Below are 11,336 nucleotides of genomic sequence, written 5' to 3'. Positions count from 1 at the left end.
GCAGGGAGAGAAAAATTATATGTTAAAAATGACTCATTTTAAGGATTTTTCTGTCAGAATTCTCTGAACTAGAACGATGACGTCATTGTTTCCGATTAGAATAGGTAAAGGACTTGGGCAGATTTACGGACGATGGCCTCATTATTATAACGAAAATAATTTTGGTTACAAAAGTAGTATTTTAATCAGTTTAATTTATAGATAAACACATGACCGCATCCAGATTGTCACAATGTCTTTAGAAGATCCTTTCTTCGTGGTGAAGGAGTAAGTATGAAGGCTATTTTAGCAGTTTTTTGTTGCCGTTTTGTGACCCATAATTCTTGATATTGGCAAGACGCGTAAATTGTGTATTGACCAGTTGCGCTATTTTTTTAAAGGGCTGGATTGCGGCTGGATTGACGTGTTCATTTTTTATAACAAAACAAAAACTGCGGTTAATTTCGTACTTGGTCGCCTCTAAACCACCCTTAATTTTGTTCAAATTAAATCTTTACCTGGGTTGACAGAAATTTACATTTTGACAAAGACTCAAGTCAAGAGGCAAAGTTGGATTTTTGCAAAGTCAATAAAAGAATCATGAAAAATAAGCCATTTTCTTTTTATTGTTTATTTGGGTCTACTCTCGGAAAAGTTTCCGTATGGCGCCACCACTTTATCGTTCGATATGAAATAATATAGTATCTAATTTACCTCAATGAGATATCCCTTTTTGTAAAAATGAGTGAGAAGGTGGTGGCGCCATACGGAAAGTTAACCCTACCTCCTCGCTCGGACCCCGTTCTCTGCTGATCTCTTATTTCTTGTCATGCTTAACAACAATGACAACGCTGCTCGCGGCACTACATATTTAGTTCCTTTTGGGCAGGACTGCGCGAGAGGTCCGTCTGCGCTGAAAAGAACATTTTGTGAAAGGGAATAATTTATCATTCAGTGTCAGTATTCACAATCCCCAAATCATTCCATGATTTGAAGTAGGCTGCTATTTTCTTGTCAGTGTCACTGACAAAGTTTCTCAGTTATTAATAGTTAGAAAGTGGCGGCCGGATACAGAATTTGTTCTTAGAAATGTTTGTTACATTAGAAAACATTAGAAACTACACACAGTTAGGTAGGGGCTGAAAATCCAATTCTCGCAGTGCCCCAGGCATGCCTCAAACCATGGTCCTAGAGGTGGAAGGCGTGGAAAGATACTACTACGCCAACTGGACCACAATCAAAAACTCTAAAATAAACAAACAAGCAAGTTGTTGCTGTAAAGGTGTTAAGGCTACAGTTTCTTATTGAAAGGGTATTGTTCACAAATCATTTAAAAAAACTAGACGGCTATTTTTTGGTCAGTTTCACTTTCAAAGTTTCTCAGCTATTACAAAAAATGATAATGATTATTATTTTTTAATACAGAGAGGTAGAGAAGGCTGTGAACACATCAGAAGGTCTTTACCAACGATGGTGTGAACTTCTAGACGACTCCAACTCAGTCGGCAAAGAAGAGTATGACTGGACGACAAATGAACTCCGTAATAGCCTCAGGAGTATTGAGTGGGATCTTGAAGACTTGGAAGAGACCATTGATATCCTTACAAGACAACTAATCAAGATAAATTATTTCCATAAATTAAAAAAAAAAAATTACCCTTAAGGCCGGTTTATAGTCGGTTGCGCTAAGGTCGCACAATGAAAATCCTGATGCGCAATCCTAAAAAAAATAATTTGATAGTCATTGCTGAGGCCTATAAACTGTGTTTTGTTATGATCGCGCGACCGACTACAAACCGGCCTTTACAGTTACACCGATGTGTATGAAGCACTGTATACTCAGTAGGCGTATTTTCCCAAGTGCTGCAAAAAACTCACAGGCAAATCACTAGGATGGGATTTATACCCATGGCCTTTGCTTTGCTAAAGCAGATATCTTATCACTGGACCACCGAGCTAGCAGGGTGACTAGAAGCAGTTCGATTCCTTTGTTTTTGTATTTATGAGAGACTGCCAATCACTAGTCCGGATGGCCACTGCAAGGTGAGGGCTACGTGTGCTGTAAGACTTCAATATTATTATTATTATTTTTAACCGATTTGGATTATCAACCCAAATCAACTGTCACCAGGGGCACGTTGCCACCTACTCTTGGGGCTGAAACCCCCTTCACAGTCCATAAGGATGTAGGCATGGTTATCATCCACTAGGAGCCTGGCTGATAGAAGAATGCACTACCTTTCCAACTTTTTACGAAGCAACTATATGGTTAATGCCTTGCTTAAGGGCACAAGTGTCATGACCAGGTACCGAACCCACACTCTACTGCTGACAAAACCAGAGCTTGGGTTCGGTGAACTAGGCACGCCACTATATTTCATGTTTTTCGTAAAACTGAGCTACTCTGAAATTTGGTAAACTTATGTTATATCTTCCCAATTTTTTATGAAGCAATTATGGTAAAGTGCCCTTTTCAAGGGCACAAGTGTCATGACCTGATTCGAACCCCAACTTTTCTTAAGACGGAGCTAACTTGACAAACCGGGTAATATTATATCAAATCTTCCTTTTATGTCAGTAGGTAAGTTACAGAATTACTTATTCCTTAACTATCAACCCTTTACGTATTGTTGAAGCAAATCCAAGGAAGTTTAAGCTCGAAGGAAGTGAGTTAGAGATAAGACGACAGTTCATCACTGATACCAAAAGGAAAATGCAAGAAATGAAAGACCACATGGCCAGTCCAAGTACCAGAACAAGAGAAGAGAAGAGGAGTCGGCAGGTAAGGTTAAAACAAATTATAAAAATAGTAACCTGTTTTTATGCCGTAATCTTTGGCGTATAAACCACGTCTTATACCTTAATTTTGCCACCCAGAAAGTCTTCGGTGTCTTATACACAGCCCGGCTTATAGGCCGAAAGATTGAGGTATATGTTAAGCGCTTCATCACAATCGAGGGCAGCTCTTTTTTTCGACTTGGTATCATAACAACCCACTGTGATAGTCCTAACTTTCCAATTTCATGGCTCTGCTTACCGCCGAGTGCTGCGCTTCTGATCACCATACTCTGCTTACATGGCAAGTGCTGAACTTCTGTGCTAGCTAATAATAATAATAATAACAAAGTCTTATATAACGCCAGATCTACCAAACAAGGTACTCAAGGCGCTGAGTATATACAAACTTTCAGAAAGATAGGAACCGTTATTGCAGTGATGAATTTTGAGACCCAATTAGTTAGCACCTTATAATGGTTTACAAGGTGCTACAGTGCATAAAGCAGCCACAGCCAGGAACACCGGGGCGAACCCCTTCTCTTTTCGATAAGTGCACTGGGTTCTTTTACATGCGTTACACAACACATGGGACCAACGGCTTTACGTCCCATCCAAAGGACGAAGCAATGGTTAAGTGTCTTGCTTAAGGACACAAGTGTCACGGCTTGGGATTCGAACCCACACTCTGCTGATCAGAAACACCAGAGTTTGAATTCGGTGATCTTAACCGCTCGGCCACCACACTTCCACAGTAGCTTACACTAGCTGTGTATCAAGCGAAGAATGACTAGTATTGTGGACTATGCACGCACACAAAGAAATATTCCCTGCTAACCTGAGCGTAAGCCATGAAATTGGCCCTGTTAAGAATTTCCCATTCATTCTTTGTATGTGCAATATCAAGTTTTTGGCATGTTTTTTGGCATGTTTTCAGCAAGGTTTTGCGTATAACTTTTTCTATGTGTATTTTTTTTTCTTCTCAAAAGGCATTGATGAATAATGGCCCAAGTAAATCGCAAGGAAAGTACAGCAAACTCGACAATGAAATAGAAGAGAATAATCAGAATTATATTGACGAATCACGGCAACAGCAACAGGTAAACAATTTTTTTTTAATTAAATTTTTTAAATTTTTTATCTAAGTTCAAAAAATGATTTAAGAGTTTTGACAAAGTTTTAAAACAACCTGTTACATTCTTTATCCCTGATGCAAAACTAACATTTATTAAATATCTTTGACTGGTTGGTTGTTTCTCATGCAGATGTTAATGGAAGCCCAGGATGATAATATCGTTAGAGTAGCCGATAGCGTTGGTGTTTTAAAACACATGGGACAGACAATAGGAAATGAACTGGATGAACAAGCAGTGTAAGTAAATATTTATTTTGAATTTAATTTTTTGTGAAGATTTTGTGTCCTTTTTGAGCTTGGTGATTTTTATTTTTATTTTAGGCCTATTGTACTCTAATTGCTTAAGCATGGGTGACTAGTGTCAAAGTCGCGACTATTGATTGCTACAGGTATGTCAAGTCGTGAACAATTGGGGCGCAGCTAACCGAGTATTAATCTCCACTAATCGCCCAGGCTTAGTAATTGTGTACTTTTTCAATGTGATAACTGATGGGGCTACTATGGTTAAAGAAGATGGAATAAATAAAATAATCTAGACCAGGCCTGAGATCTATCATGAACTTGCTTGGCCAGTGACGAGGATGGAGTCTTTTCCAACATAGCACAAAGTCTCTGGAATTCACTTCCTGAAGACCTCAGACAAATGCACAACATCACTCTCTTCCAGCAGAAACTTAAAACACACTTGTTCATGCAATACTTTTACTTTTTAAAGGAACGTTACAGAATTGGTAAGAAACAAAAACCGTGAAGATCACAGATTTACATAAAACTTACCTGGTCTAATGATGGTAGAAAACATCCCTTGAAATAATTCTGTCTGAAATTTTATATTAGATGAGAAATAAATAATCTAATTTCTCGTTTTGAGGTTATCGCTCAGTGAGCGTTTTGGCATGCAATGCAAAATTTGTAATCCGTTTTTCACTTTTCGTGACCCAGATGGCCAATCGATCTCAAATTTCTACAGGTTTGTCAAAAAATCTGACTTTTTTTCTAAACTTGTCAAGGAAACTACCTGTCATTTGAAAAATATTTGTTTGTTTTCTTTCTGCCAGTATGTTAGATGACTTCCACACTGAAATGGAGAACACAGAAACCAAACTAGACGCAGTTATGAAGAAGATGGCTAAAGTAACACATATGTCCAGTGGTCAGTATCTATCTATTCGTCACTTTTAAAATACATGTAGACTGAGCCCAATTTCATGGCTCTGCTTACCGCCGACTTGTACGCTTCTGATCACCGATCGCCGCTTACTATGCAGGTGCTGAATTTCTGTGCAAGCTGAGGAAGCATAGAATGCCTAGCAATATGGAGTTCACACGCGCACCAGCAGAAATTCTCTGCTCACCTGTGAAATATGCCTAACGTAAGGGTGGAATTAGAAATTCTCTGCTAACCTGTGAAATATGCCTAACATAAGGGTGGAATTAAAAATTCTCTGCTAACCTGTGAAATATGCCTAACGTAAGGGTGGAATTCACTGATTCTGTTAGCGCAGAATCTTTGCTTACAGTAAGCAGAGCCATGACATTTGGCCCTGGTATCTCTTTGTCATTTGGAGTTCCTTTTAACTAAGTTTAAACCCAGGCCAAAATTTAACCTTAAAATTTCAATTTGTTCTACTTTTAATTCTAAAGAGATGTCAGCATTCATAAGGACAGATTTTTATTTTTTTCTGTTTGCTAAATAACTTAAATTAGCAGATTCTGTTTTCGATATTTTCTGTTGAAGATAAATGAAAAATTTTCTTAAAGTTTCCTGTTTACAAATGGTGACATTTTGGTTTTTAGTGCATTTTTGTTTGCGGGTGCATTACTAGCTTCACTCATCGGTGACTGCTCTATATTCTGACACCCAGTGTTCCGACAACCCTATGTTCCGAAAAAAAGCCTGATTAATTCATTATGGTTAGGGTTAGCATTTGGGCTAGGTAAAAATCTTCAATTTTCTTCCTTTTTTCTCCTTTATTGTTGATAGATCGAAGACAATGGATCGCCATCTTGGTCTTAATCGTCATCATGATCATAGTACTTATCCTGTTCTTTCTACCGATATGAAGCAGAACCTCATCTCAAAGAACTCTCCCGAGTCAATAAGAACTCCCTAGCGATGATGTCATCGTTATCTTAGTCACCATGACAACGCACCACGCAATCTGCTGAGGTTTTACTAACAAACAATCTCCTTCTTTTGTTGTTACTCACCACGGCTGACTTTCGCACAGTGTGGATTAACCAATGAGAGACTTTTGGAATGCGCGTGCTCAGATCTATGTGCGCAATACTGAGCATGTGCGCGCATGTTCAGAGCCGCAAAAAAAGATCGTTATGTCTACTGCCACCAGCGTCTCAAAAGTCTCCCATAAGCTGGGCTTCACCAATAGGAAGAGATCTAACATCATTGGCCTTGTCATACCATTGCATATAGGTTTTTGTACCAGGTTTTTCTACAATGTCCAAAAACAAACTTGAAGCTATATTCTTGCAAAGCAATGCATCCATATTGTTTTTGTATTCACTTAGTTTTCTTCTGAACACGTTTGGTAATATCTCAAGTCTGACCAATAACAATATTGATGAAAGTTTCACTTATAAACACAATCGCAGGAATTGTATCGTGTAGCATTCAGGCCGCAAAATAACCCACGGCACCCACAGCAATAGACCCTTCCCATGAAATATGTAAATTGCACATAGCGCCTGCGCACTAACATTTTGGTTGGCAAAAAGAGGGAACATCGCGCTGTTTTGTACACGGCTAATGGGTGAGTGACGCAGACGCGATTGCACGTCTGCTTAGTGCACAACTCTATGGCGTTTGCCAACCAACAGGGTCTGTACGCATGCGTGAATGTGATTGGCATATTTCACGGGAAGGGTCCATTGCAGTGGTGCCCTGTGCTTTTGCTGTGGTGCGCTTTGGAAAGTTCAAATACAAGTTACAATTTTCCTCATAGAAATGCCCCTTACTAGAGGAAAATTGATATGCCCCTTCAGAAACGAAATTCAAGGCCTGACTATTCAATACCTTCTCACTTTAATTTTGTTGCGCTTAGCTGCTTTTTGTGCTTAAGCAGCTCTATGAAATTGGGCCCTGATCAGCTTCTGCCGGACCTTCGGGTCTCTCAAAAGTCAGCAAAGCACAAAATATCAAATCATTTGAGAATTAAACATCAGGGTAGAATGATGTCTTTTTGAGTTAGACAGGGTAAAATATGTATTTCTGTAGATGTAAATTATTTAATATCAAATTATAAACAACAAGGGTAACTGACTGGATATATAAAATTTAAACGAGTTGGGTGAACAAAGACAAATTGACTAGAATGGGATTTTTTTTTTTTTTTTACCCATACACCGATGTGTGTTAGCACTGTACACTCAGTACTTCCCGAGTCCTGTGAACAAATATCACAGGCATGTTACTCGGGTGGGATTCAAACCCACGACCCTTGCAATCCCAGAATGGGATTGGAAACCACAACCTCCGGATGACGTGCTCTACCAACTGAGCTATCTAGCCCTATATTGGCGGTCTCCCTGCTTTGTCAATATCTTTGTTTATGGGTAACAGTCGGAAGCCACATACCTGTTAATTAACTGCCATGTAGCCAGGGATCACAACTGAGTATACGATACAATCTTTGAAGTGGCAGCCAGGGAATTAAAGGCGATTCTGTATTTGAAATCTTAACTTCCTGTATGGTGATCTTTCTTTAAAGGCAGTGGACACTATTGGTAATTGTCAAAGACGAGCCTTCGCAGTTGGTGTTACTCAACATATGCATAAAATAACAAACCTGTGAAAATTTGAGCTCAATCGGTCATCGAACTTGCGAGATAATAATGAAAGAAAAAACACCCTTGTCACACGAAGTTGTGTGCGTTTAGATAGTCGATTTCAAGACCTCAAGTTCCAAATCTGAGGTCTCAAAATCAAATTCGTGGAAAATTACTTCTTTCTCAAAAGCTATGGCACTTCAGAGGGAGCCGTTTCTCACAATGTTTTATACCATCAACCTCTACTCTCCCCATTACTCGTCACCAAGAAAGGTTTTATGCTAATAATTATTTTGAGTAATTACCAATAGTGTCCACTGACTTAAATCTCATTACCAATGCTGTTGATAAATAGATGAATGGTTACACTTGTAAATGCTTGCATTGTTTTCGAACAACAAATGGCCTGTCTTAACTACCTTGCTTACTTTACATAAAGTCATTTTGTACCACGACCTTGGCAATATATTGTATGTTCAACCATTTATTGCATTATTAATTTTTTGTGAGATCATTTGTCGGAGATGATTAGAGTATTTATTAAAAAAAACTGAAAGCACTTGGATTTTGTAGTACATGTAAAATGTTTGGTTTATTAGGGTAACACCAAAGAAATATTGTTTTGATTTGTGGTGGTTCTAAAACAAGTTGATTGTGTAGTAAGTAGCAACTCTTATGTACACCCAAGTGATTGTAAGGGCTTTATTGTGATTTCTGAACCTGTCAATTGCATCAATTGAAAGAGAAACAAACAAAACAGCTTAAATCTGGATCTTGAATTGGGGAGAATGAGAAATTTCCCATGGTTTTTGTTCACACCTTGTAGCGAATGGTGTTTGATTAAACCCAGTTACTTTCAGACGAAAAATCAGAATAAAATGCTGCAATGGGATACTTTTGACGCTGGATGGCAGAGTGAGTCGACTTAGCTGGGCCCGATTTCACAAAGCCTGTAAGCACCAAAAGTCTTTGCTTAGCAAAAATAGTATGCCAGCCAAAAAAATTGCTAAGCAATTGATTGTGCAGTTCTGAGCATGCGCACACTACAATGGATTCACCTGGTAAAGTCTGCTGCCACTTAGCGTCCCAAAGGTCCCCCATTGCTGTCCACTATTTCTTCAATACCAAAGTGGACGGATCTTAGTGAATAATTTAATTTCTCTATAATGCTTTTAGTTTTTAATCCCTGTGGATGCCTGTATATATAATAAGAGCCTCATGTATTTTTGTGAAGTGTAAAGTTATTCTTGGTGAATTTTGTAATTTATTATATATTTCAATTTTAAGTCCACCGATCCCTTTTTTTAGTGTAGAATTATTGGTCACACTTACAGTACACCATACAATCTGAACCCAATTTCATAAAGTTACTTAGCACAGAAAACTCTTGCTTAGCAAAAGTAGGTTACCAGCTAAGCACAGAAAGCTCTTGCTTAGCAAAAATTGGTTACCAACTAAAATACCTTACATTTACCATTGCCGACTGGTACCACATTCATTTCTTGCTAAACAAATGATGTTGCTAAGCAGAGTTTACTGCTAAACAGCTTTATGAAATTGGCCCTAAGTTTGTCAATCTTGGAAGTGTTTCTTTTTGTAGTGGTTGGACTCGCAAATAAAGTGGAAATAAAGAGAACAACTCTGGTAAAGTTATTTGGGGCAGAAGTACTTTTTCCTAGTGAAAACAAGATCGGTGATTGTTGCCAAGGGAACTTATTTGGGACTACAATCTAGGTTAAGTAAATCAGTACTTCTGATTTTCCTACTAAGTAATGAAAATCAAGAAATTTCTTAATTTCGTAGTTAGGTAAGGACCACAGAATATTTTTTCTATGGTTAATCAAAAAGACTAATAAAACATTTTCACTCAACTGAATATATTTTCAAGATTATTTCTGAAAAAGGAACTACAAATTCAGCTAGGTAAATAATTCTGTGTTTTGACAAAAATATTTTAACAGTTTAATGATGTTTGATTTTTTTTTTTATAATGTACTCTGGTGTATATTACATTCACATTATAAGTTTGTATTTAAGACAAGTGTCCTCCCCCAGTTCCTTATATTTTTGCTTATTGTGGTGCCAGTTTGAAAGACTACACCTACAACTTATGACAATATTAACTTCATAAACAAAGCAATTTACAAAGCCATTTAAAAGAAATTCATCACTTTCAAGAAATGTACATGTGTGTTGAAAAACCCTGAAACTTTTTTTCCCGGTATAAGTTTTAAGAAAAAGCACCATGTTTGTTGATACATGTAGTTATTTTCTTCATGAAATGGATGATTAGCTTTTGGGGTCGATTTTACAAAGAGTTAGGGACAGTCTTAACTTTAATAGTACTTGACTAGTCCGAGGAGATGTTAAAAACTTAAGCCTAGGACCAGTAACTCGTCCCAACTCGACATAAGACTAGAAATCCACCCCTGAAAGTATAGGTGTAAATTGGGGGGGGGGTCTTTTGAAAATGGCAAAAGAAAAAAAAAAAAGCCTTTTTGGCCTGATATTTTGACCCTAGCAGAATCTTTCTCAAAGATTTTCTTGTCATTTTAGCCTTTGAGAAAGACTCAGCTAGGGTTGAAATGTCTGGCTATTAAATTCATTTTGCATTTATACCACATGTTCTTTTGGTAGGCAACAACCAATATCATTTTCAACACATAAAGCGCAATAATTTTTTTTTTTTAAATTTTGTCACCATTTGCCCTAAAAACCTAAGAAAAGGTTTCAAAAGACAGAATGTGAGTGGCCCTTATATTGTCAACTTGTTATCGTCCAAATGCTTTATATTTTTAGTGAAGTGTAGATGTCAGTGTATGCAATATTGATACAGAGAAGTTTAATTAATAAGAAGGGGGACAATAAATAATATAAATCAATGCAGGAAATCTCACATGTTTTTGTCTGTTGTGTTTCCTTGTCGTATTTGGATTGGTCGGTAATAATTATTCTAGTAAACAGACGGTTCTATGTTGAGAAGTAAATAACGAGCATTCCTTCCAAACATCGAGGAAATAATTTATGGAGAAAATAGAAAAATGACAATGAAAATACATTCAAATAAATAAAGAGCATTCCTTCCAAACATCGAGGAAATAATGTATGGAGGAAATAGAAAAATGTAAATGAAAATACATTCAAATAAATTTGTGAGAAAGATTTGTTGGATTGTTTTTTAGTTTTTTTTTCCAGAACGAAATAATTTGCATTAGGCCTACTTAGGAAATAAGCTTTTTGAATATGTATTTCTCAGACTATACTTACTAATTTTACCAATTGCAAAACATGTTTTCAAATGAAAAATTGTTCATTGGAAAATAAAAATAAAACCAAACTGATCTGTTTCTTCTTCATATTTGTAGACCACCGAAAAAGAGTTCATAATATCCAATCATTTGATAAAAACTCCAAGTGTAAATCTTTGTTGCGTATAGTTTGTACGTGTTGAACTGTCCCTAACCCTTGACATTTTTATTTCAGTTTACGTCAGAGGTTGTTCTATCCATTTTGTTATTGCTCATTCCCCACTGATTTCACATGGAAGTTATTTATCTAATGAGGCACCCCCACCGAGCCAGGCTATCTCTCTTGGGGAGAAGGAAGATGTATGGGCGTGGTCTTCTGTCCGTGACTTCAAGAGGCTACGCCCCTTTAATGG

The 11,336-nt window shown here is 37.4% G+C and overlaps 1 protein-coding gene across 1 annotated transcript; it reads left to right on the top strand.

Annotated features, from left to right (window-relative positions):
* Nucleotides 1-110: 110 nt before the first annotated feature.
* LOC139947852 (syntaxin-6-like) lies at nucleotides 111-10,571 on the top strand. The gene is made up of 7 exons (XM_071945664.1): nucleotides 111-267; nucleotides 1,405-1,574; nucleotides 2,604-2,761; nucleotides 3,744-3,854; nucleotides 4,020-4,126; nucleotides 4,948-5,042; nucleotides 5,874-10,571. Exons 1-7 carry the CDS (start codon nucleotides 233-235, stop codon nucleotides 5,951-5,953), a joined length of 756 nt encoding a protein of 251 aa, XP_071801765.1. The 5' UTR covers nucleotides 111-232; the 3' UTR covers nucleotides 5,954-10,571.
* The last annotated feature ends 765 nt before the right edge of the window (nucleotides 10,572-11,336 follow it).

Source organism: Asterias amurensis, chromosome 15, assembly GCF_032118995.1.
Source record: "Asterias amurensis chromosome 15, ASM3211899v1".
Classification (NCBI taxonomy): Eukaryota; Metazoa; Echinodermata; class Asteroidea; order Forcipulatida; family Asteriidae; genus Asterias; species Asterias amurensis.
The sequence above is the reverse complement of the archived record's forward strand: the minus strand, read 5'-3'. Positions and strand labels throughout refer to the sequence as shown.

Coding starts and splice junctions, on each gene's coding strand:
- LOC139947852 (XM_071945664.1), top strand. CDS start 233: ATGTCTTTAGAAGATCCTTTCTTCGTGGTGAAGGA. Junction 268..1,404: donor CCTTTCTTCGTGGTGAAGGA/GTAAGTATGAAG, acceptor TTTTTAATACAG/AGAGGTAGAGAAGGCTGTGA. Junction 3,855..4,019: donor AATCACGGCAACAGCAACAG/GTAAACAATTTT, acceptor TTTCTCATGCAG/ATGTTAATGGAAGCCCAGGA.